Below are 25,838 nucleotides of genomic sequence, written 5' to 3'. Positions count from 1 at the left end.
TCGCTTATAAATTTCCTTTAGATTACCAAAAAGGAGGAAAGTGATGGAACTGGAACTTCTGATAACTATCCAAGAATAAAGAATGGGCATATCTTCTTAGAACCTAGCTTTTAAATACAGGACTATAATACAAACTAATATTTTTTAGTGAAAATCTGAAATTCTTCAGTGAATTTCCTACTAGGAAAGAGTACTTCTCATATAGGGAAATTAATAACCTACATAATTTAAACTTTTAATTAATCCATCAAAGTCATTGTTGCTTTCTTGCAGTATTTAGGTGGTGAAGCATTTCAGAGAAAACCAATCCCAAATGCATTGTGGCAAAACACAGAGTTCCTGGGCAGCTCTTTTTTTAGCTGCTGCTCAGCAGCTTTGTGATTTGGAAAAGGAAGGCTTTGGTTTCTAAGCCTGTGACAGTGACTTCCTACACTTGAATTCTTTGTGGTTGCATCTCACTTAATGCCCTAAGTCTTAACACTGCAGGAATTTTGGAGAGGAAAAAAGACTACAGCTGGAGACTTGGTAGTAACAGTTCATGTTAAATATTCCTAAAAGACCAGTTGGAAAGAAAATAGGATCTTTTAACATGTAACAAAGCCTCTGAAAAAAGTTCTGATGGTTTAATCCTTCTTTTCACAATTAACACTTTTCCTTGCAATAATCCACTTTGTGGTGAGAGTAATGGGAAGTTAATTGTCAGCCCAGAGTTTGCAGTAGGTAGCACCCATGTGGATTTGTGTATCATAATACATTAAAAGAGTAAGTCAAAGTCTTGATTCAGATTCCACAAAAAGTGGGAATAAACACATCCACTTCCATTTACGAAACGAAATCATATTTTGAAGGGTCAATAGCAGTGACAGCTGTCCCAGGAGTGCTGGAGACATCCTTTGCTTCAAGTTTAACAAGTACGATGATTAGGAGGTTTTTTAAATCACTTCATGGGCCTCTTCTGTGAATACTTGTTACTTCCCAAGTTGTCTGTTAAATAGGGAAAAACTGCTGCTCTTCAGTGGCATATGGAATTCAGAGATGAACTGCATTAACGTAACTAATTAAAAGGCATCTGCCATACCTTTTTTTTCCTCTCAAGAAAACACCAAGAAACTAATTCAGTATGATGTTTTGAGGTAGCTCCATCCTTTTATGGTCAACACCCTCAGTCATCACTTCCAGCAGAGTACAGCAATAATAAATCCTAATACAAGCATGAGCAAATATGGATAAAGGTGTGTTGGGCCAAAGCTCCCTGCTCAGTGGAATGGGTGGGTGTCCCTCTCTTCCCAAGGTTTTCTGTTCTGGCTGGCACGTGGAAGGAGATGGAGGCAGGTCTGACCAGGTGTGCTCCCTGCCCAGAGTAACCAAGTGACATCACAAGGGGCTGGGGCAGGAATAGCCAGGGCGACAGCATGGAACACAGGGGGCACCGCTCATCTTTGCTCTATGGAGATTGCTGTGGTTTTAGAGTTCTCTGTCCTGCCTCAAATTAGAACATCAGCCTCTAAAAAAGAGCAACATCAGTGAGCACATGGGTGGTGTAGGGTCTGTGTTCAGCCTCTTGACTGCCTGACTGTGGAAGGGAACAGTTTGGCCCAGGACAGACTTGTGCAGCCAGAAACCTACTCAAATTTTCCTAACATGAATTAAGCAACACTTTATAGCACAAATCTGAAGAACAACCTGTTTGTAGTAGCATCTGGATTGCAACCTATGGTTTTAGAAAATAATGAGCACTGTACCCCTGAGGCAATGAAATATAATGTAATATGCACAGCTAAGCATTTTGCCCTAAAGATGGCTATTCACAAGTGGTTGTAGTCTGAGTAACTGTGTATGGAGTAAAAGACTGAATGGAATTTTAGGAAAAACTCTTAAAACCTCAGGTGTTTAAATAATACCTCATAATGATGTATCTTACCATACTGGAAAGAGCTTAGTGGGAAAAATGAAGAGCCTTCACCACTGTAAACCTCATGAAAATAAATGCAAATGTCATTTTTAAAGAAGAAACTGTAGCATTTTTGATTTCCACTGTTGTGGATTTTTCTCATAGTAGGTGGAAGGATGGCATGGAAATGGAAGTATTCCCCCAAGGAACAGCTGGAAGATATAAGCAGCCTGCACCCAGGGCTCACAGGGCTGCAGAACCTGGAGAACACGTGCTACATGAACGCGGTGCTGCAGTGCCTCTGCAGCCTGACCCCGCTCGTGCAGCATTTCCTCTCAGGAACGTGGAACACAGCCCTGCACGAGTGAGTTGGTTTGTTCACAGTACTGAAAGCTTTCTGCTTGGCACTATTTTCCTTCCATAGGATACATGTTGCCATGGGAATGTCCAAGGCACCTGCCAGCTCCCCACAGGCAGTTCCAGTCAGATTTGCCACCAGCTGGTTTCTTTCTCCTTTGAGAGCCCAGCTTGATTCCTTGCTGTGTCCTTGATCATGATAACTTTTCTTGCCATATTGATGGCAATACCCATTACTGCTGTCATGATGATGATTCCTACCACTTTGGGATCTGCAGAGTCCCTCGAGTCAGGCAACAGCTGCCAAAGCTCTACTGTACCTTTATCTGTTTTCTGAGTTTCTGTCTTGTGCTCCCACTTGAAGGCAGACACTATTTTTTCATACATCATCTGAAACTCTCCCCTTTTTTCCAAGGGAGATTGGCGAGTCTGCGACTGCCTTTGGCTGTTTGGTGTCCGACATGTGGCTTGGAGAGTTTGATTATGTTTCCCCCGAGGCTTTTCATTCCATCTTTGAGAAGCGGTACCCAGCTTTTAGCAGGAGGACTCAGCATGATGCACAGGAGTTCCTCATCTGTGTGCTGGATGACCTCCACGAGGCTTTCAAGGAGGTGAGCCCAGCTGTGGTGTTTTGGGAACTACAGCTGTTTCCTCCGCCATTTCATGACTTAGGCAATTATTACATGGAATGCTGTTCTCCTCTTCTGAACTTTTCTGAAAAGGAAAACTTTCCTTTTCTTCCTTTATTTCACACCCATGTAAACACAATTATTAATTTGCTTCTTGTCTAATGCTCCATCAAATTGCAGCCCCAATTTAAATGACAATGCTGGTGTAGCTTCACTGTTCTAACTTCTCCTTCTCCTTGCTCCTTCCGCACTTAATGTTCTTCCACTTTCTCATCTTCCACATCTCTTCTGCCAAGCATCCGCTATGCCCCCATGACTTTCTCCCCTCCAAAGCCACTGATAAAGAGCTTTCCAAGCAATTAATGCTATCGAATGTCTGAATTGTTGTATTTTTGTTACTTTTCTCTCAGAAAATGGATCAATCTTACTCTGCATGTATGAACCATCAAGTAAAATAACAGCATTTTAGAGACAAGTTCTGTGGCACAAGACTTAACAACTGATCAACCCAGGCAGTGGGCAGCACCTATTAAAACCCAGCGAAGGCACTTCTCAAACAATTGCTTATCTATATTTTGTTTGTTTGTGTTTTTTCCTTCTGTATAGCCAAGCCAAGAAAGACAGAGCCCTGCTGCAGAAGCAAGCACAAGGAGTAGCAGTGGCACATCTATTATAACAGAGTTATTTGAAGGACAGCTCAGCTACGGTATCAGGTGTCTGAGATGCAAAGCCCTCAGTCACAGACCCGAGAGTTTCACCATCCTCTCCCTGCCCATTCCTTCCACCAGAGTGTGCTCTCTGCAGGTACAACAGCCAACACATTCCTGCTGCTTCCTGCTTCATCTGGGAGCAGAAGTTTAGACTAATAGGTGTGACTGGAAAGATGCAGGCCTTTAGTCATGTTGGTCTCCTGGGCACTAATGGACAGCCTTGGATCTGGTCCCTAGAGAAGTGGAGTCTCTTAACTGGTGTCAGAACCACTGAGGCTGGTAAGGTTACAGGCACAATGCTCACGAGTTTCCAGGGGCTGAGGGTATTAAGATCATTCAATAGCAGCCATGAAGGTTTCTTCCAGTCATCCAAGTATTTCCCACCTTGATAGGGAGAATGGAAGCCAATGTTGGCTGCTTTGTCCTGCAAATTTGTAATGTCAGCCTTGCTGCATCACACTTCAGTTAGGAGGAGCAAATTCATCTCTTATGTTGCTTAGCACCTTCAGGGTGGAGTGAGATCTGTTCGATCAAGTGATGTTTGTTGGTTTTTTCTCCTTTTACAGGACTGCCTGGAATGCTTTTTCCAGCCAGACACACTAACTCAGAACAACCAAATCCACTGCTACTGGTGTGGAGGCAACCAAGATGCAACAGTAAAGGCCTCCATAACCAAGGCACCACAGATCATTATTTTCCACTTAAAGAGGTATAGTCTAAGTGGGGTAGGACACAGCCAGTTCCTGGGTAATGTGAGACATGAAGGACTGTCACTTGTGTTTGCCTGAAAGGAAACAGATCACTTGTTTCCAAGTGCAAATAAGTGGGTTTAGTACTTTTGATACCTGAAAACTAAAAGAGCATTTACAGAAATACAGCTGTCAAACATGCAAGTTGCATTCCTGAATTCTCATGCACGGTGTTCTGCCTGTGTACTGCAGCCCACCAAATTTCTCCCCGTACTAGGGACCTGCTCTTCAGAGGGAAGAAAAACTCCACCACGCAGTGACTGACTAAAGCCCAGTGCAGTGGCTCATTCAGTCCCTGTGTGATCCCTGTGAATCAGTTCCTGTGGTGACTGATAGGGCTTGTGGCTTGGTTTCCAAGAGCAGGACTGACAGTGTTTTGCTTGCTGCTACTGCAGTTAAGGCAGTTTTTGTTTATCTCTTTACTAAATCAGGCATAAACAGAGTGGTGCACCAGCAAAGGAGCACCTGGGTTAGCAGACTTCACTAGCCACACACAGCCAGATGCTGAATTTATTCTAAAGAATTCTTTTCTTAACAACTTTCCACCTATAAAGAAAACTAATCTGGGATGATTTGGCTTCCCAGAACTGTGTTATTTTAAGTTCTAATTTAATTTTCCATTCAGCATCTGCTTTTCTCAACATTCTCAAAGGACGTGATCTCCAGATGCAGCTCTTAGCCACACCATAAATGTTTAAAAGTGCAGTGATGTACTCAAAGTTACAGAGGGAAGAGGGATGGAGTCTGGCATGAGAGAAGAGCTGACAGTGGCACTGCAGTTTAGTCCAAAATGTTTAGGATGCAGGAAGAGTGATGCAAAGATATGACTTCATGCTTTGACTGAAGGATCAGGAAGCAAGAGCTTTGTTTTTCCTGCAGGAAATCTCATGTGGGTTTAGTGCATTTTCTGTCAGTTTACTGCAATACACAACATTATTAGAGATCTTTCTTTCAAATGCTGGGTAGTCAGTTGTTGGTTTTCCCTCCTCTTAGGAAATTCAGTTAAGCAAAGACCACAATGCAAATAGAAGTTGAGGGTCATTTAAAATCATTCAAAATTTAATTTCAGGTTTGCCTGGCAGGACAAGCACAGAAGGAAACTCTCAACCACCGTCTGCTACCCGTTCAGTGACCTGGATCTCTCTCCCTACATCTCTGCATCATGTTGCAACAATACAGAGTACAGCTTGTGTGCTGTAGTGGTAAGCTTTGTCCCGCTTTTACTGGGAACGCCCTGCCTCATTGAGCAGATGAAGCTTGTGTTGGTTTGGACTTCACATCTAATAATTTATAATTTAATGTATGTTTTGTTGTATGCTTTTTTTACCTGCCATGGACATAATCCACTAACAGTACATAACTAAAGGACAGAGATGTTATTTCTCCTTCCCCAACATCCCAATTTTAAAAGAATGCACTCCTGGCACATAATCCCTCCTCAGAATACATGCGCAGGCTGATCCTGCACGAATCCTGTTTTTAAATAAGGACATGGCTCACAACAAGTGGGGCTCTCTTATAGTGACCTGTATCAGGGCTAATAGTTGGGCTGCAAATGCAATTGCAAAATAAATCAGCATGATCATGATCCATTTACTCTGTTTCAAAGAATTTATTTGAATTAACATTCCCTGCTCTAGGCCAAAAGGGACCCTCTGTCCCGTCTTTTCCAAGTGCATACATAAAACAATTGCCAGTTCCTAGCTTTGCCTGTAAGTAGACAGGACAGGACTCTGGTTTTAACAGACTCTGTTGTTTGTTACAGAACCATGCTGGAGATCTGGATTATGGCCACTACACCGCCTTCTGCAAGCACGCAGTCACCAAACACTGGTACAGCTTTGATGATGCCCAGGTCACTGAGATCCCAGACTCTGAAGTGCAGGCTGACACAGCGTATCTCCTCTTCTACACCTCCAAAGGCTACTGAGACCCTGTTAGTCCTCGAAAATCAACACTGGGTAGGGCAGCACCTAGAACTCACCAGCAGCAATAGCCAACTCCTGTTTCACCAATAAAATAGAGCATGTGCACTACTGACCAGCTGTGGTGGTCTTTCAGGAACTGATTCCGAGAAAGGACAGTTACAGCCTCTAAGCCTCGAAGGAACGTGCATCTGCTCCATGTGCACAAGGGCCAAGGGTTGTTTTCCATGACAACCTTCTGGCACCCCTCAAAACAACACAGCTGTTGAGCACACAGACGCACTTACCTGGAAATTCTTGTTTTTCTGCTGGTTATGTACAGTTGTTCTAAGCTGCCTTTCAGGAACTAACAGAAGGATGCCAAAGCGAAAGCACACAACCAGACCAGACTGTGTGCTACAGAAGAGAGGATGGAATGACCATTAATATATAAGAAAAAAAAAAGGCATTGTTCTACTGATGTCATTTTTGTTCCTCCAGCACTTCAAACTTGTTTGCAGCTTGTAAGCTTCTGGAAAACAACCAATATTCGTCTTTATTCCATCAGCAAGACAGACCCAGACAGGTAAAAGCTCAGAATGTAAGACTTTTGAATGCCAGCCTAATTAGAGAAGGAAAAGTAACCCAAATCCAGAGCAGGGAAATATGTAAGATGAAACTAGAAGTTTTTAAACTAATCAGCTCTATGCAAAACAATGTATTTTTTTAATCTGGGGAACCTTTAAACTGTGTGAATATGATTCAGACTGTTATTCTGTACAATCTTGATCATTACATAACAGGTTGAGAATGAAAAACCAAACCCAAACATACATTTAACAGGATATATTTTTAAATAATTTCTTCATTAAGGTTTTTAATGCATGTGTACATGAAAATTTATATTAAAAAATTAAAAAGGAAAATCTTGTTTGTTTAGAGTAACTCTGAAGTGCACAAATAGTGACAAAAGCTAACAGAAAAAATAATACAGCTCTGCTTTTTTATTAAGTAGTGTTGCAATTACTTAGAGCTGGCAAATAAATGCAATCCTCTGAGTTTTAGAGATTCCCACAAAAAGGACAACATTTTATTATATACATAACTCTGATGTGCAAGTATGCAATCAATATGTACACTTACATTCCTAACTGTTTACATCGTTCTAGAGTATTCACAGTAGAATCAAGCTTAAGGTTAGAAATGTGAAAAGGCCATTAACAGTGAAAGAAAAAAATAAACCAAGATATGCCTTGGGATTTTAAGACATTTTTAAACTACTTGGTAATAGATTTCAGATGGCTAAGCTAGAATTTAATTTTGGAGCAGACTAAAAATATAGTTCTTTTTTAAATGAACAGTAATGCAAATATGCTTGTAAATGGTTTCACAGATGGCAGTATGACCATAAGCGTTACCCATCAGTCTCTGATTGTTAAGCACTGCTACGGGCCCGAGCAAACTCTGCTGGCACATACCCTGCTGCAGCCCTCCCACTCCTCCAGTGACTATGTCTGCTGTAGTTTTGCATATTTATATGCATTCCCAGGCCTGCTTTGCTCTTGAAGAAAGAAAACCAGTTTCCATAACCCATATTTCTTTACGTGGCCATATCTACTGCTCGCTGTTCATAGGAAGTATAAAAGAGAATGTAAGCAGCTGAGGACTTCACCGAGGATGCCGAGATCTCAGACACTTCATGGTCATCAAACTTAAACCAGCGCTGTTTTGAAGCATTTTTGCAGTAGGCTGTGTAGTGCCCCCCGTCCAGCCCACCGTAATGATTCTGTGAATGTAAGGCAAGGATTAGTGGCCTTCAAAGCTGCCATTTCTTCCCTGGTTAGGGAAATAATCTAGAACATGAAATTTTTACTAAATCCCAATTGTTCTTTTTAAAATGCAACTTAGTCTGCAACTACAATGCAGCCTGGGAACCTGGCTGAATCACACAGGCTACCCTGAGTCCTGGCATAAAGTGCAGCTGGATTTTGAAATGTGACACAGTTACTCACCGATACTGAGAACAGATTGTATCTCTTCAAGGAAGTCTTTGGACCAATAACATACTGTGAGAGGTCAAGAGTTTCCAGTGGAAAATCTACTGAAGTTTGAAGCTTTTGTTTCCATCTTCCATCATAGGAAAATCTAGAGAATTAAAAAGCATCATGAAAAGTTACAGGTTGTTCACAAGCCATTCAAGTGTATTAAGTATGTTTGTTTTCTGTGTTTTTAACCAGGATGTGGTCTCGGGTAAAACCCCCAGCTCTGTTAATGCTTGCCTGTGTGTTTCTTAGCAGAAATAACATGAGATTACTTGTAAAAGTGCCTTGGGAATTACAGCCTTATAAAAGAAGCATCAGATGAAAATAAAATTCTTGCAACATTACAACTGGTAATATGTCTGAGACCTTCTCTAAGTAAAAATGCTCAGCTACTGCCCTGGAACAATTCAGTTCCATCAAAGCCTGGTCTTTTGATACTAATTAATATTCACCAATCACCATTTCCTTACCGTTTCAAGTGCACAAGAAGAACAGGTGGTAATTTCCAAATTTCTATTTTTTTTGAAGAATCCCTTCGAGTTTTGCAATGGCTACAGTAAAATCTATTGTTATCAGTGAGCTTTTCTTCTTTGGAGAACAATCTAAGGCATTCCTAAAACAAAATACAAACAGAGATTGTTTGTATGGCAGGCGTTTATGGAAGTATAACAAAAATGTTTGTTTCCCACTTGATTGTTAACCTGCATCCGTTACCTGCATCCTACATTCACTGAAGAAAAGTGACTTAAATCTATGTGTGGAAGCAAATTTTATATATATGCAGATATTAATTAGCGTCCTTCAAAATATACAGGCAATATTTTGTTTAAAACCACAGAATACTTACATTGTGACCTACCAAAGCAAGTAATATATATACATGCTGCTATTGCAGCTTCAGTATTTCCATCCTGCTTTTAAAGTAAAACTTTTAAGGGAAGACCTACTACTTTAAGCTTTAAAAGAATTAAAAAATAATGTAGATTCAGATCTGTTCATCTGTTCGTGTTCATCAGGTCAGTGCAAACTAAGCAGAATGCTGACCAACCCCTTCAACCAGAGGGTGGAGCAGGAGCAGCATCATAATGAAGTGCCAGAGGAATGTCTGCACTCCAGGAGCTGTTTCTCTCCAGTTCCCCATACCTGCAGAGTGCATTTGCTGGAGGATGCGAGTGGTAATGACAGATACATGAAAGCCTCGAAGGTTCGGGACCTCTTGTGACACGTCAGACACTGCACGGTGGATTTGAACTGCCCTTGGAAGAGTGCCACAATAATGGACTCATTGAGCTGTTTGTGTTTGTGCCAGGCTATTTCTGCTGCACTTGAGTCATCAAGGTGATCGTTATTTTCTTCCTTGTATCTTTTCCTGTTGTCAGCCTGGATAGCAGAAGTTTAAGATCACGGCAATATATTAACATACATGAAAGTAAGAAGTCTCATCTATAGGCAAGCATATGATTGAATATTCACAAGACTATTTAAACATGTCAGTGTAGCCATCCAGTTCTTGTCTAGTGAGCATTCTTCTGACTCCCTCCACTACCTTTTACCATTTCATACCGAATTCCTACTTTAATTCTGAATACTCATATTTTTTTTCTATACAAGGTTGCAGTAACATCATCTTCTTATGGAATAACAAGGTATTTTAAAAAATTATTTCTCTTGATCATGTGTCAGATAGATAATTTGCTTTAAGTTATATATAGTTTAAGTGTATTGCTTACTTTATTCAGGTCTTCATGCAAGCCATCCATTAGAAAGAGAAGTAATTCTTGAGAGTCCTGTTGGCTATATCCTGCAAATTGATCATTAATCTTCCCAATTGTAATTTTGAAGTCTTTTGGACTGATATATTTATACTGTCCTGCCCATAAAGCTTTCATTATTACACCAAACTCTTCAGCCACTTCACCTTTATGCCCCAGGAAATTTGACCTATAAAATAAGAGATGAAAAAATTCTGAGCCATTCAAATAACTGGGTTTTAATATTTATGTTTTTAATTCAAGACATGATCCTAATTTTAAAATCATTTCTTTAAACTAAAGAAAACTGGCTGTTAGATGGAGATAAATTTTCATCTATGTCAGCAGTGCAATTTGGTTTCATATTCCAGCTGAAAGGTAGAGCTGTTTTCAGCATGTTTTGTGAACTATTAAATATTCATTTTGGTATTACAAGACTCTAGTACACGTATTTTTGAACATGGTGATCGTAATTTAATTACCAGGTAATTCTTGTAATTAATTATTATTATTTAATAGTAAAACCTATTTAGTGACACACATGAATTTTGAAAATGTCAAGGTGCTTAAAAGTTAACATTTGTCTCCTACTTAAAAAAACAAACAGCCCCACTAAGCGATCTTCTTGAATTGGCAAGTATGAAGGCAGATGAGAGAGACTGTTACCTGTTAATATCAGCTTGATACAAGTTTCTGTTGAAATACTCAGCCAGGTGAGGTGCATTGCACAGACACTGTAATATGGAATTCATGTAGCAAGTGTTCCCTAGATTACGAAGTCCTGTCAGAGCTGGTCCCGATCCCCCAAAGACAGGATTAAGATTCCGAATCTGCGATGCAGAGAGCCTGGAAATTTCTGCTTTAGTGTAACAGGCAGGTCTATAAGCAAGAAATTATTTTTTAGGAGTCTCAGAGTTGACAAAGTTGCGCACATAAACCAACAGACATCACACCTCACCTCACCACCCACAGGGACTGGACCATCCTGGCACCAAATACCATCATTTAGGGTATTCAAAACCAGCCAATGCAACAGTGAGAAATCCATACACACTGGCCTATAATAAGGCTGAGTTTTAGGCACCATTAGTTGTAAGATTTATGGGGTTTTTTTTCCTTTATTTCTTTAATCCACAGATGAAAAATTAGCTGTGTAATACAGTTTAAAATCTGAAAACTTGCATTTCACAAACTGTCAGAAGACAGTCTTTTAGTATGTTAATACAAATAACAGAACTTAAAAAGCAATTGTCATCTAATAAATAGACTGTAAGCTCTGAAATTCCTGCTAATACATAACTATTATATTGATTTCTCAAAGATAACTGCTCTATACATTGAACTTTTAGCAATAAAATTTCAAGCTACTACTCTTGCATCCTTTCAAACCCACTTAGAAAACAGTACTGAATTTCAGTTGGTTAAACACAAAGAAAGTCCTTTGTGCTGTCATACTGCCTGACTTGTGATCTAACTTATCAAACAAAACATACTTATTGTCACGATTGACTGCAGGAGTTACAGGAATTCTTTTCTTGTCTTCCTCCTGAATGGCTTGGGTTATGTCTGGGGACGAGTAGGAGCGCTTCAGTTTGGAGTGTTCTCTCTCCCGTTCAACAGTCACCTTTGGCTTGGCTTTCCGAGTTGGAGGAGTTGATGGAGGAGTGGCTGGAGGAGCCATTTCTGGGGGGTACATCTGAACAGTATTTGTTGGCGAGTGATAGTAACGATAGGTTCCAGTGATGTCATCTAGGAACTTGGGGAAAAAAACCCAAATAGTTTCAAACCCAAGTGAAAATCCATCATTAACTTACCTAGTAATAAATTACTATAGGAAGAGCGGGAGTTTTCCAGGTATTGGGATATTAAGTTGTGACTGGCTTCAACATTCAATGGATTAAATTTAGTAGAAGGGAACACTTTCACCAAAACACCTATTTAACAGCAAATACCAGGAACAGCAGGTGAACTGTCCTAGTTTCATTACAAATAATATTAAAATTCAGAAAGCAACTGTGTGGAAGTTAAAGGGGAATAAACAAGATCTAACTTAGAAATAAGACATAACTGAAATACAGGACAAAACTACACAAGACAGTTTGAGTTTCATATCAGAAGGAGTTACCTTTACCCAACCTGCAGGCAGCCCTGGGACTATCCTTCCCATTTCCTCACTTCGTGCTCTCATTAATGGCTCCCGCTGGGACTAATAAACAAAGAGAAAAGTAAGGTATGTACACAGTTACCTATGCAGAGCAACAAGCTGCCTGTGACTTCTCTATGGAGTTACATGATTCAGTGCAAACACTACAATAAATCCTTGACTACAGACTGAAATACAATGTATTGTAATGGTAATTTAGTATTTTCTATTGCTCAATCTAAACAAAACCCATTTGCTGACACATTCCAAAAAACCAAAAAAAAACAAACCTACCATTCAGTCTCACAAAAGTCTCAAAACTCACTTTTTTTTCCCTGAAGAATCAGGAAATAGTAGGAGTATGTGCTTCTGTAAAACACATAAGGCTGAGCTTTTTTCCCTCTTAAAGTAGCACTTGAAGGTGTATGCATGAGATGACGAATGCGTGGAGAATGCTTATTAATGCCACCAGAAATACATCAAGACTTCTAATGAAAGTTTCATTTTCATATGAATATGACAAATGAAAAAAAGCAACCAAACACTGTGAACATGGCATAGTCTTTTGTTAAGATGACGACTTAAAAAACTGAAATGAGGAACTTAACATAATATAACAATCATAAAGCATCATGTGCTTGATTATTTTGGCTACATACAATACATTTGTATTTACTTTAAGTCTTTCAGTATCTTGTTCAGAATCCTCTCTAAGGGGTCCTGGCTTTTGAGTTCCACTGTCTGGTTGTCCTTTTTGCTGCAAAAGATTTTGAGAGAAGGCTTCAATTTTTATCTGGCATGTCAGTAAAGAATGCTGATAAAGCAGAGTTATAATTTCTTTTTTGGCTGTTAAATGCATGTACCACAACAAAGTGGTTAAAGCAGGTAATTTTTTATTTTTTCTATATAGTATAGGTAGTTCACTGGACTAATTTTTGAAACTGAATGTTGTATTACAGCTTGTTCTGTAGTTTCAACAGCTCAGAGATAAAGTGCAGAAGTTCCACCTACACTACTTTCCACTCTGTAAGTTGTAGGGTTTACAGTTTATTGTTGAATTTCAGCCTTTTTTCCCTTTCACCCCTCATTGGTCAAACCTCTCCATGGAAAAGGCACACTGTGAAGCCAACATGAATTTGATCATAGGCCATCATTTTGGGATTACGTGAAGTTGCTCTGTCAGTCAAAAGCTCATGAATGACTGTGCTAAATTTGCACAGGGAGATTTATTTTGACTTTCTTGTGCATCAGTGTCTGATCAAATGCAATTGCAAAAGCAGAGAAAAATATCCTAATGCACATTCGTGAGAAGTGGTTTTAAAGACATCTGTTCCATTGTTAGCTTCCAAGTGGCTCCTGTTTTATGATCAGATTTGTACATTGAGAAATTTTGCAATTTTTTTCAAGAATGAGGAAAGAAAGAACTGTGACATTCCCTTCCTTTCCCCTCAAGATTTGGAACTGGACCATTTTCAGCAAAACTTCTAGATGAAGGTGTTGCTTTGCTTCCTGTGCTAGGCAACACAATCCTGTTCTGTCAGTGTTTCTACAGCTGGGGGCATTAAAAAGGGTTCCTTTATGACACCTCTGTGTCCCTAACATCACATAACAATACCAAGCTGGTACAAGAGATAAAATACCACCAGGCTTCTATTTTTGAAATAGAGAGCTGCAGTCTATGAACCATCATCCCTTCTAGCTCCATGTGAAAAATTTTATTATCCTGTGGGGATTTCATGCTGCCCACATACAAGAAAGAAACAAGCTTGTCTTGGGCAAAAAAGCCCAAAATCTATTTGTGTCTTGGTTTTAACTCTCTCCTCTACTTTTATGTAAAAAGTGGTCTAAATAAACATGCAATTATGTATTTCAAATTGCTGGATTAAAACGAGACTATTCAGCATGATTTAAGTGAATAATTACTTAACATTTGGTGATGACTTTCTTTTGCACTAACCTTGCCTGGAACAGTCACAAAGGTCTGAGATGCATCACCCAGTGCCCGTTTCTGTGTTTCTGGTGTTCGAGTTCCCTTTTCTCTTTCTTCCATGGATATTTTGTCAATCTCAATCCTTTTTGCACCAATGTTTTCTGGTTCATTTTTATTTTGCTTTTTTGCTTCTACTGCTTCTCTGTGTGCTCTTTCTTGTTCCTTTTCCTCCTGTTCTCTTTTTACTTGTTCATCCCTCTCCTTCTGCTCTCTTTCCTCTTTTGATTGCTGTAGCTTTTCTTTGTGTTCCTTTTCCTTCTGTTCTTCTTTTGCCTTTTGTTCTTGTTCTTTTTCTTTTTGTTCTTGTTCTTCTTTTTCTCTCTTGAGCCTCTCTTTCTGTTCCTGTTGTTGCCTCTCTCGCAGCTCCTTTTCCCGCCTGTTTTTCTCTAATAAAGCAGCAGTTTCTGCGTGGACCCGACTTTTTTCTTCTTCTGTCAGAGTGCTCCTTGCATCACGCACGGGTTTTGTGGAGCGGTCTGGAACTATTCTTCCATTCTCACCAGACTGGATGTCACTGACTGTACTTGGAGGTTTTGCTCTGTTATCATCAAGCATTTTTAGTGAAGGCTTTTTAGAACGATCCACCTGTAACACAGGTGCAGAACACAAAGTGCAGAACAATTCTCTCCAGCTATTACTACTCTTTTAGCTATGCTCTTCCTAAGTGAGATTTATAAGATAGTAAAAATGATAAACTTGACTTCTACCAGATACAGTGGTCTCTCAATTTCATTAATTCTGCTCATTCAAACTGCTTGTTAGTAAAATTAGGTATTCATTCCAGGTGTGAACTAATAAACAATCCCTAAAGAACCATAAGGACAGCATTATGCACTATGCAGCCCTTTATTTTTGAGCTTTCAAAGTGAACATTTTAGGGCAATCAGGCAGCCTAATTTGGGCTTGGCTCTCTCAATCATGTGACAAAGCACATGTTTAAGGCAGATCTGCATGGTGGGAAGGGATATTTAAGAATGGCTCATGCTCAGATGTAGGCTAGTAGGTTGTTTTTGATGCTAAAGTGAACGTTCTGAAGAAATAAAAGCTGATCTGGTTCAGGGAGAAACAGAAATAAGGTCTTTAAATTTTATGGTTTAGGGTCTCTTGAATGAAATCTATATTAAAGGCTGTAAGTGAAGAGCTTTTAGCCTTGTCTCCTAAGGAAAGTATTATTTTAGTGTAAAAAATCTACAAAGGTGTTTTTAGAAAGTTTTATTCACATGAAAGGAAGAAACAAATTCCTGTACTTTCACTACTGGGCTGAGAGTGACAAAAGCCCTAAATGTTTTATTATTTGAAGGAAAATACAGTGGCTGGAAATCAGACTGTGGAATAGCCAAGGTAAGCCATGGCTTAACTGTGCTCTCTGTATTTCATCCTATGTTCTTTAAGAAGAAAGGTTACTTATAAACTTCCTGAATTAGTGATCAATTGCTGACCTTGATTACGTGCTCTTGTAAAAACATTTATGAAAAGTTCTGCTATTCTGTTAAGTGTATTTAGTTTCATAGAATTCTGTAGATCGGTTACCACAGCTTCACAGACCATCAAGAGTGTGCACAAAGCTTAAACAAATGTATTGAGTATGTGGATTTAGAGTTCTGGGTGTGGTGGGTCTCCATCAGTTTAACCATATACTAACTGAAGAAAAGAACAGGTCAAAAAGCTTACCTCAGGGATACTCCTTGTAACTGACACTGGATTAACTACAAAGGAACTGTCAGATTTTGGAACAGCAGCATCCTGTATGCTTGGTCTGTTAAGTGATTTTAGTCTCTCTTCCAAATTATCTCCCATTTCTTCATTTTCAGCAACAACAGGTGGCAAAGGAGCTGGCTCGTCCAGAGATGGATATGTAAAATCCACTGCAGGTGTAGGGACAGGAGGGAACTGTAAGACAACTCTCAAAGCAAAATAAACCCCCCATTCCAACCCAAAATTTAGTTTTTAGCCAGAACAAGACTTTCCTAAAACACATAAATGAATGAAAGACTCATCCAGTAACTACAAATGCTTGGTGGGGTGTCATCCTCTATACTTACAAGAAACAGTCACTGCTTCAGTCTTGCCATGCTGGGGTGGAGTTACTCTAGCATTTGTTGTATACTGGGGAAAACAAAGGAGCCAGTTTTCATAACCTCCCTCTAGAATTAGAGGTTCATTCTGCAGGATGGTTTTGCTTTCCCACTGTATAGAAAAAAAGTTTGAAGTTAATTGATTTAAAAATAGAAAGGAAACTTTCACAGCTTACTAGTGCTGTTGAAATTTCTGTGCCTAGACGTTATATTAAGAGATTGTTTTCAAGATTTTTAAACAAGAATTAAAGAGGTTGCAAAAATAGGGATCCTCTCTGTGTTTGGAGAATGCCAAGCACAGTTTACTTCTTGGCTCTGCCTACAAAAGAATGTGAGTATTTCTAGTACAGAAAGAACCACTTACTGCTACTTCACATAACAATCCTCCATGCAGAAAAGTATATTTGCCTCAGTTTCTTATCTGGTATGTTTGCTGAGGGATTAATAATTTAGACAGCTTTTTTTTTAAATTTTCTGAAACCCCTTGAGAGTTCAGGCTTCAGACTGCCCTCCTCCTGATGTCCTCAGTACATCAACAAGACACAGAGAGTTTAGAGAATATTCTGTAAAGCAATAAAGAGAACTGCCTGAACTATTTCTGAACCCCAGTCCTGAATGTCAAGGTAACAGAAAGATTTGCAGTCTTCCACAAGAGCCACCACTATAGAGAAGGGACAACACAGCCATAGCAGGAGTTTGACTCAAAAATGTTGGGCATCTACTCACTGTGGAATCTCTAAAAGTTATATTCAACAATGCAGAAAAGTTAACCTTGCTCAAAATATTTCTGGAGCCTCCTTCATTGAAATCCCTCCATTGTAGGAAGCACCTGGATTGTACAGCAGCTGCTCTTCACTGGCCTGCCTGAGCAGATGGCCAGCCAGCTCCCATGGATGAGGAATTACTGTTCTAGTAAAGGAGAGGGGATGACTGTTCCTGGGAAACAGGACTGTAAGTGCTTTCCCAAATAATTCCGTCAGCAAAGAACTTTAAGTTGATGAGCTGCTTGTTGAAGAGGTGAGTTGAATCATTCTGCTGTTTACCTGTTCAATAAATTATACTGTCCTCTACTAGAATACTGTGTGAGACTTCAAACTACACTTTTGCTATCAAAACAAGCAGCCTGTGAAAACTCAATCAACTGAAGTGTCATTAAGGCCTCCATATACTTGGTAAATACAAGTGCTTCTAGACCCTACTTACTAAGATGAATAAATTAATGAATTAAAAGATGGAATTTGCCAACCTTAAAAAGTGCATCTTTCAGGCTCTGAAGAGTTGTTCCCAGCTTTAAGTCTTCAGCAGAACTAAACCAGTCTAGCAGTACAACATAATGGAACTGTCCTCTCCTCTTCCATGAATCTCTAGAATCCTCTGGGAGTCTAGCTTCAATTAGATAAGCAGTATCTCTGAAATGTATTAACAGGCATTTAAATATTCATGTACAAGTAACATTTTGTCCAACAATATATAATCCATAGATGTTTATGTACTTGGATAAAATAAATATGCATTGTCTTGAAGTCAGCACATGCAAGAACAGAGCTGTGCAGATACACCTCACCCAGTGGTACACAGCAGGGATTTTGACACTAGGTATACAAGCTTTAAAAGCATGTAATTTTTTTGAAAATTAAGTATTTCACTCTCATTTAACATCATTAATTACCCAGGACGGATAGCTTCTTCTGGGACACTGATGGATTTTGGAATACAGGATTCCTGATAATCCTTCGATTTTCGAGCATCCATTATAAGCAATTCAGTATTTTTGTCTGACATCATTGCGAACAGTTTCTCAGGTGTGACTGCTCCTTGAAAGAGAGAAGCAATTACATGTAAGAAGCTACATTATAAATGAAAATAGCTATGGTGTCTGACTGGTGCAGTCAAGACTGCAAACAGATGAAACTAACTAAACTAACTAAAAAGTCCCACAAAATCATGGAGGTGACTCATTACAGTGTGAACCTTTTGCTCCCACTGCTGTAGTGATCAGCACCTGATCTGTTAGATTAGACAATATGATATACTGATATCCTATAATATACTGAGTATGTCAGTGATAAACAAGTTTAACTGATTGTGGTCTCATTTAAATCAAGCTATATAGGCAAGCATTTGTAAACTACATGATGCAGACATTCCTCTTAGGAACTCTAGAGAACATTTTCACATACTCAGTACAAGAACCAAAAGCTGAAGGTTTGAGGGGAAAGGAAAAAATTTGTATTTAACTCAGTAAGCTATCATATTTCAGCTTTGCCTATCAGCCATAGAGATGTTTTTCTTTATAAAGAATTTATTTATACACCACTTCAGGACTAGTTCAACTTTTACTACTGAACAATTGAAAAACTAACTACAGCTTTTTAAGTTTATAAGAAGTAATGAAGGCTATAATACAGAGCTTAATTAATTACTAATTTGTTATAACTGAAATGCAGGATACTATAATTTCATCAAAATATTTTAACTGCAGTAACTCCTGAGAAGAACTGGAGCTGTGAGATGATTAGTGCAGTCATACAGAAACCTTTTTCACATTTGTGTGAGCAATGCATGTCTTACCACTCAGGCTATCAGATTGATCCTTTCTTTCCAGTGAATGCTTCGTCTCACCATTAATCTGTATTATAAGGGGGGAAAAAAAAAAATATTTTAGTATGCAATTCTCAGAACTAAGGTGGCAAACAGACAATGACTCTCACAAAGCCTGAAGGAAACTGAAGGTCAGACAGTTAAGCCACAGGAAGAAACACACCACAAGGCAGCTGCTTCTGAACATGTGCTGACAAATGTACTCAAGAGATACTAAGGTTGGTGCACTGCCTAGATAGAAAACAGTTACAAAGGTAATACAGCCTAGGACACCATCATCTACCAGAAGAAATTCTTGAAGTATTTGTCGAGATATAAGCGGTTCCACATTAAAAAGTCAACCATCCCCTAAAATGGAGACATATTATTCTTAACATCAGTTTGTCACCATTAGCTTGGGTTTCTTGCACGTGATTCTTGCACTAATTCTAGCATAAACAGAATCTGACTTTACTGTAAAACTCAGTCTATCTTATACAAGACTTGGATGCTGCTGGGACTTCACATATTCCAAAGAAATGTCAAAGAAGGGTTACAGAGAGTGTAAGTTAATTAAAAAATTAACTTACTTTGATTCTGAACTGGAAATAGCTACTAGTAGAGACCAAATTCTAGATTGAAACTATACATTCAGAGTGAATTAGAGTTTGTAAACATCTTCACTTACCCTTTGGCTTTTTCCTTTGGAATCCACAGCACTTTCTGAGGAGTTTTTGCCTGAGCTCTTTCCATCATCTTTTGGTTCTTGCTTTTTCTGCAGCTCTTGTCTGTCCCTCTCTTCAAGTTTTTTCCGAACTTCAGCTTCTTCGTATCTATTGGAGGGAAAAAAATGCCTTTTTTCCAATATTGTGGTTTTGGCTAACCTTGGATTATTAATATAAAAATCACAAAGTCTTCAGGCAAAAATTTAAAAAGAAATATTTAAAGTATTTAAAGTACTTTAAAAAGTTAAAGTATTTTGTATTCCAATGAATTCCATTTTTCTTCCTAACTATGTGGTCCTATTTCTCACACTTTTGGGTTGGTTTTCTTATTGTTGAATCTTGGTTTGAGTCCTATTACATAACCACTGATTGTGAAGTTCTTTTTTTCTTTAAACCTGGGGTCATGCTGAGCTATGGTATCTCTGAATGTATTTTACTTCCCACAGAAAAGGGTAGGCACTGGTGACTGACAAGTAAACTCCAGTATATTACAACAGTCATCCCAGGTATTTTATTTTGTTTTGCAATGGAGCCAGTGAGGAGTTAAGTTAGCTTAGTTATCTAAATTTGCTTTTTCTCAGAAGGTGTAGCAGAACTACTCATACAGAAATCACCTTTAGAATCTAAGTTGACTCCATGATCTGCTTACCTGTGTGCCTGGTGCTTGTTTCAAACACTGGGCCTATAGGGAAGCCAATGCAAGAACCATGTTCACTCAGGAGTTCTGGGGGATGAGCTCTTGCATACAGCTGTCCTTTCTATAAAGCCTTAAGACTTGAAAATTACCCTCCCAGCCTTTCACCACTGGAAGGACAATCATAGTATTGTAAGCCAGTGACCTCCAAACTGCAGTTTTCACATCACCCACTGGAGGTTTGTACAGTCACATCATTGTTCAATAGCATTACATTTAATACAGCTGAGAAGTTTAAGCATTACTGGTATCATAAAACAAAAAAAGAATGTTTGACCTAACAATTTCGATGACTGAACCAAGAAATAAAACAAGAACACAGAACTGTGTTAGTAAGTGCTCACTTTAACCAGATGTTGCGTAATGAGGGTTAAAATAACAATGACAATACAGCTGTATTTGAGTTCAAAAGTACTGTGTTAATAACCCAGATGATTCAGTCAAATTCCACCTCCAAGTCTACTGCACTAATTGCCCACTAAGAGGAAGGAGGCAGCAAGTCTGTAAATTTATTTTTTAAACAGGCTTCTTGATTTGGTATAGGCATTTTAAGTCAGAATTGAGCATTTTGTTCCCACTTGGAGTCAACGACACTAAAGCATATTTCAGATTTTAGTTTAATTTGGTCAGTATGAAATATTTACCTATCAATTTCTCATTTACACTTCTGAAACACATAGTCAGTCATTCACATAGTGCACATAGTAAGCATTCCTGCCCCAATACAAGTTTCAAGCAGCTCCACTTTTAGTTAACAATTAACATTCAAACTATTTGCTGGCCTACTGCCTGGGGAAGAAATCATACAAATAATTTTCTTGAAACTATTTCTGTAGTTACACAGGAGTCATGTTTCATTTCTGTTACCTTTAAATATTTACACATTTTGCCAGAGTAGCTAAGTTACTGTGTCAACTTCAAAACTCTGTTCCTTTCATAAAAAGACATAAGTTATTTAAACAACAAGTCCCTACTTTTGAGCTTCTCTGATTCTATCAGTGTTTACTCTTACAGTGAGTTTGTAGTTCTGTTGAATTGTAAGACTCACCTAAACAAGGAAAATCTAAAGATTGCTTCATACACAGCATCATGAGACATCTTCGTGAAGTCCCTCTTCACATACATGTAACTACACTCACGGTTCACCTGAACTAACTTTATAGATTTAACATAAAAATCTATGAAGGGCACTAAATACACTTTCACAAAAATACTTGGGAGGACAGGGGTAGGACATGACACTCGTGAAGGGAAATGTGCCCAGCTGCAGAGAAAGTCTCACTAAGGATGCAAGAAGCAGAGAAGGCTGGAAGTAACAACTACTGTGCTAAATACCACCTAAAGATAGACCCTACCTTACAACTTCTTACTAACACAATTTTGTGGCTTATGGCATAAAGATGTAATTTGACAGCTGTCAATCAGGTACCCAAAAGCCCATTAGCATCTGTTCATTTACATACTGGCAGAACTGTGCATTCCATATAAATGGCTGCAGGTGGCAGGAGGAAAGGTCTGGCTAAAGAATCAAAAGCTGGCATTTCTTAGTGTAAATTACATCCAGACTAGAGGGACTTTTTAACATTTCTGATTATTAGAAACATTTATTAATATAATTGGGTTCACATGACCTTATGATTAAAAGGTTGTGGAGGAAATTGCTCTCGAATTTCTACTGCATATGTACTTCAGACCTTGTGGTTTCTTTTTATTAGTCAATAAACAAAACTAGGAGACACTGACAACAAACCAATGTTACCAAGAATTATCAGACAAGTGTATAAAATGACAAGTTATTGGAGCATGTGGCTGTGGCAGTGAAAATTATTTCTAGTAAAAGACCTCTGGGAATAAATTTAAGCTTTCAAGAATTTCAGGTACCTATGGTTAACTCAAGTGCAATTGCTTACTACTAAATAGCATGAAAACCTGCACTTGGTACAGGTACAGGTTCGAAATATAAACAGTGTCTTAGCCATCAGTTATATTACATACCTGAGTTTAAGGCTGTCTGACAGTATTTCAGCTTCATCAAGAGCTTTTTTTAAATTTGTAGGTCCAAGAATTGAATGAAAATAATCCTGAAATTACAAGAATCACATCACATAAATATACAGTTTAATAGTGCCTACTTCTATGCATGTCAACAGTCACTATTGTATGGAGAATTGATATTCTAATGATATTAATGTCAACAAAAGGAACTGCTTTGAATCAAAGTATTTTCCATTTAAATATGAGTTTGTAAGTAAAATTGTTTTAAAACACTAATAAAGGCTAGACAAAGCAACTTCACCAAAAAAGTCAGACTGGTGTAAATTACTGGAATACCTTTCCATGCAATAATATTCACAGATCTGACAATTTATATAGTTCATACATTAAAAGAAAACTTTTAATTAAAAAAAAATAAAAAAATTAACACCAGACTTGTCAAAAAACAGGAAAGAAAAAATAGCACCATAAGTGAGTCAGTTTACTTAGTATCAGTGTGATCCTTTGAATGTGCATGAGTGTAATTCTCTGCACTTGTCATACTTTGACCAACACTGAAGAGATTAGTCAGAAAGCTTTTATACCTGTTGCTGCTTAAAATCAGGTCTCTTTCTAATAAGATTATAAACAGCCACATATTTCATATATAGGATGTAAGCTTTTTCTTCATCTCCGTCCAGTCTGCTTTCCTCTGCTGCCTTGAAAATCTTAAGGGCACTCTGTACATAACTGAAAGCAAAGAAGAGGAGTAAAGCACATCACTGTCAACTTGTCCCCAAACATCTTTTCATTACAAGATGCCATCTTAAGTGTCTACAGACTTCACCCATATATTAAGCATTTGATTTTATGACCTTAATATAAAACTTTAATTAAACATGAACTGAAATCATGTTCCTCCAAATGATGTTTATCTTTGCTAGTTTGTTTACCAGCCTTATATAAAGTCTTCCATAATTAAATACCACCGTGAGATATGGAAAAAGGAACTCTTCCCTTCTAAGAAAAGCTTTTTTTTTTCTAGGGAAAACTAATTCATAGTAAGACAAAATTAAATCATTGATTGTCTAAAAATGTTAGAGGCAAAGCATTCAGACACTAGCTAAAGGTTTTATCATTTTTACAGATTTGCATTTATATAGCCTTTCCTCTAAGTATGCAGATTTTCATGGGCATTGTGCTTTGTCCAAGTCATGTTTTGGCACTATGCCAAGTGACCTTCTGAAGGCAATAAGCATATTCAATGTGACAGTCGAGAGCCATATATAAGTCTATTGAAGATTTCTTTATCTAGCAGAAATAATGAAGGAAATTTAGATCCACAACAAATTTGTTCAGGAAAAACAAATATTTTAAGTATTAATTTAAAATAAATTATAACATATATACCTTTTTGTACTGGTCTTTTCAGGTTTTACTTCTGTCTTCTTGTTGAGATCTTTCAATGAAGTAGAGAGGTATAGCTCCTTAGGTACAGATGCCACAGCAGGCATGTTAATATTGTTACTTATGTCCCTTCTAGGTTGTTACAGCTTCTTATAAGTCTCTATCAATATTTTTCTGGAGGAGGAAAAAAGGGTAGGAAGAGCCAAATTATATTCCAATTACTTTTAGTACAGTAGTCATAAGTTACCTGTGTAGGTTTATTACCTAATTCATCTCACCCTATGTGAGCTAGCAAACAGTGTCTGAACAATTAACAGTATAAATTAATCCTCCCAAAGTGAGATCATTATTTGAAATCACTGCAGATAATTTATCAAGAATGTCCAGCAATATGGTGCTAACAGAAAAATAAAAAATTAATAAAAAATGCTGACTCATGAATGTTCAAAATCATCATATCCAGTAAATTTATTCTACTGAAATGCCATTAAGTATAGTATCAAAAATCAGCTGACTCCTCTGTACTCTGCAAATACACACTATCTCCTTTGAAAAATGACTTCTAATGTCTTGCTAAGAGATAAGCTGAAAACAGGAAGGCTGCTACCATTAAAGTCAACTGAAATGTCTTGGACATTCTGTATGTCTTCTACTCCTTGGTGCCACTGACTTTGTGCTTTCATTTGAAAGTGCTCTCTGGGTAGCTATGAAATAGTTAAGCAGAGTTTGGTCACAAGGGACTGTTACACCATGTTATCTGAGATAGGGAAGTCCATGAAGTTTCCTGCATCTAACTAAAACTCTGCATCTAGTACACAGTGAACTGTTTTAGCCTTGGGGGTGACAGAGCAGGAACTGAGCTCCCTCACAAGCCAGTGGTGAGACATTAAGATGTGTTTGATACTGAAGGAATTAAAGGGGGACTCATTAGAAGAAAGACACTCAAATGGTATGAGCAAGTTATTTCCTAGTAAAGAAAGGAAAGCCAACATGGCTTTTGACAAGATGAAGGTAGAGCATTTCCCTTTCAATGTGATGATCAGCATGACAAGTGTGACCAAAAAAACCAGCCAGTGACCTCAGAAGGAAGTTTCACCTGACCAAATTGATCAGCAGCTGACTGCCACTGAATGAGGTAGTCTCAATTTCCCTCCCTCCTCATGCTGGTTTGGTACTTCTCCAACCTCTTATTGAGCCAATTCAGCCTGCTAAAGAAGCAGAAAGGCTACACAGCTTGTGCAAGGGCAGCAGTCGACATGTGCAGTCAAGAATGAAAAGCTATGGTGGGAATAGGATCCCTTCCCAAGGCTCATAGCCGCTGTACTCCTTGAAGTATTACTGAACAGAGTATGGTCTAGGAACTGGTTATCAAACAAAGACGCTAAGCTAACACAAACCTTTGGTGTAAGGTCTGGTATGCCAAGGTCAGACCAAACAATATCTACAAAATAACTTACTGCTTGAACACAGATGCTGTATTTGCTCATTTCCAACTAGGCATCAGCTTTCTAAAACTGAAAAATTAGTTAAACTTCCCCTCTTAGGAGACTAAGTTCCAGATAATTCTACAAAGTAAGTAATAAGGTCCTCAAATACTATCTTTAATACATAAAATTAAAAATATATCCCATACCTCACTCATCTTAAAACATTGTCTTTTCTATATTATGTGTCATACATTCAATTGTAATTTTCAGGGAGACACTTAGGAGCCAAAAACAAGGCAGATAATTCATTAGAACTGCATGCAGTACAAACAAAACACAGACACCCCCTGCCCCAAAGACCTTCCCAGTATAAAAGCTTTTTAGCCTAAAACAAAGACATACTTTTTGCAACCTCATAAAGAGAGACTTCAAATTCACTCTTATTAAGATTTTAGTATTGCTCATCTCATTCTACCTTCAGAGCATGTCTTTACCTGGCTGTTTTTTTCTCCATGGAACTGTAAATAGACTTTTCCTTTGAAGCTTTAAGTCCTTTCCAAATATATCTTCAATGTTTGCTCTGTTATGTAACCAGTATTTTCTTAATCTTAAGTGGCAGCATTTGGTTGTGTTCTGACAGAATATTGTAACTAAATACGCAGTCTGAATAAGATATGCACATAGCATTAGAGTGCTGTGTGCATATGAGCAAAAAAAGCTCAAGATTATGTGGAAGATGAACCATTTAATGATGTCACTAAATTCTCAAGTGTTGCTGACACACCTTGAA

General features: G+C 38.3%; 2 protein-coding genes across 20 annotated transcripts in view; one reads left to right on the top strand and one right to left on the bottom strand.

The window, feature by feature from the left end:
• USP8 (ubiquitin specific peptidase 8) overlaps positions 1 to 25,838 on the bottom strand; it is a 54,354-nt gene that overhangs the window by 21,848 nt on the left and 6,668 nt on the right. For 5 of the 12 annotated variants that reach the window (XM_086849892.1, XM_086849887.1, XM_086849888.1 and 2 more), the window contains exons 2-20: positions 23,625 to 23,795; positions 22,820 to 22,964; positions 22,236 to 22,321; positions 19,510 to 19,654; positions 18,813 to 18,870; positions 17,911 to 18,055; positions 17,488 to 17,650; positions 16,209 to 16,353; positions 15,838 to 16,031; positions 14,134 to 14,751; positions 12,853 to 12,933; positions 12,159 to 12,239; positions 11,527 to 11,789; positions 10,700 to 10,912; positions 10,013 to 10,223; positions 9,426 to 9,662; positions 8,753 to 8,895; positions 8,253 to 8,385; positions 7,072 to 8,026 (exon numbers count right to left, since the gene is read on the bottom strand). In XM_086849892.1, the coding sequence (XP_086706018.1) occupies positions 7,841 to 8,026; positions 8,253 to 8,385; positions 8,753 to 8,895; positions 9,426 to 9,662; positions 10,013 to 10,223; positions 10,700 to 10,912; positions 11,527 to 11,789; positions 12,159 to 12,239; positions 12,853 to 12,933; positions 14,134 to 14,751; positions 15,838 to 16,031; positions 16,209 to 16,353; positions 17,488 to 17,650; positions 17,911 to 18,055; positions 18,813 to 18,870; positions 19,510 to 19,654; positions 22,236 to 22,321; positions 22,820 to 22,964; positions 23,625 to 23,728 (3,351 nt within the window). In that variant the 5' untranslated portion in view covers positions 23,729 to 23,795 and the 3' untranslated portion in view covers positions 7,072 to 7,840. Of the gene's footprint in view, positions 1 to 5,928; positions 6,658 to 7,071; positions 8,027 to 8,252; positions 8,386 to 8,752; positions 8,896 to 9,425; positions 9,663 to 10,012; positions 10,224 to 10,699; positions 10,913 to 11,526; positions 11,790 to 12,158; positions 12,240 to 12,852; positions 12,934 to 14,133; positions 14,752 to 15,837; positions 16,032 to 16,208; positions 16,354 to 17,487; positions 17,651 to 17,910; positions 18,056 to 18,812; positions 18,871 to 19,509; positions 19,655 to 22,235; positions 22,322 to 22,819; positions 22,965 to 23,624; positions 23,796 to 25,838 lie in introns of those variants that run through there. The other 7 variants (XR_015276047.1, XR_015276048.1, XM_086849893.1 and 4 more) reach the window with 5 other exon arrangements.
• USP50 (ubiquitin specific peptidase 50) lies at positions 1,377 to 6,376 on the top strand. 8 transcript variants are annotated; one of them, XM_023933959.2, is made up of 7 exons: positions 1,377 to 1,545; positions 2,057 to 2,255; positions 2,664 to 2,859; positions 3,484 to 3,681; positions 4,154 to 4,296; positions 5,406 to 5,538; positions 6,102 to 6,376. In XM_023933959.2, the coding sequence occupies exons 2-7, from the start codon at positions 2,068 to 2,070 to the stop codon at positions 6,264 to 6,266; spliced, it is 1,023 nt and encodes a 340-aa protein (XP_023789727.1). In that variant the 5' UTR covers positions 1,377 to 1,545; positions 2,057 to 2,067; the 3' UTR covers positions 6,267 to 6,376. The 8 variants fall into 8 exon arrangements, with proteins under 8 accessions (XP_023789727.1, XP_023789732.1, XP_023789731.1 ...); XM_023933958.2 differs by having other exon boundaries at positions 1,393 to 1,523; XM_023933961.2 differs by having other exon boundaries at positions 1,422 to 1,545; positions 2,060 to 2,255.

Source organism: Cyanistes caeruleus, chromosome 13 (genome assembly GCF_971803275.1).
Source record: "Cyanistes caeruleus chromosome 13, bCyaCae1.hap1.1, whole genome shotgun sequence".
In the NCBI taxonomy this organism is placed as follows: domain Eukaryota; kingdom Metazoa; phylum Chordata; class Aves; order Passeriformes; family Paridae; genus Cyanistes; species Cyanistes caeruleus.
The sequence above is the reverse complement of the archived record's forward strand: the minus strand, read 5'-3'. Positions and strand labels throughout refer to the sequence as shown.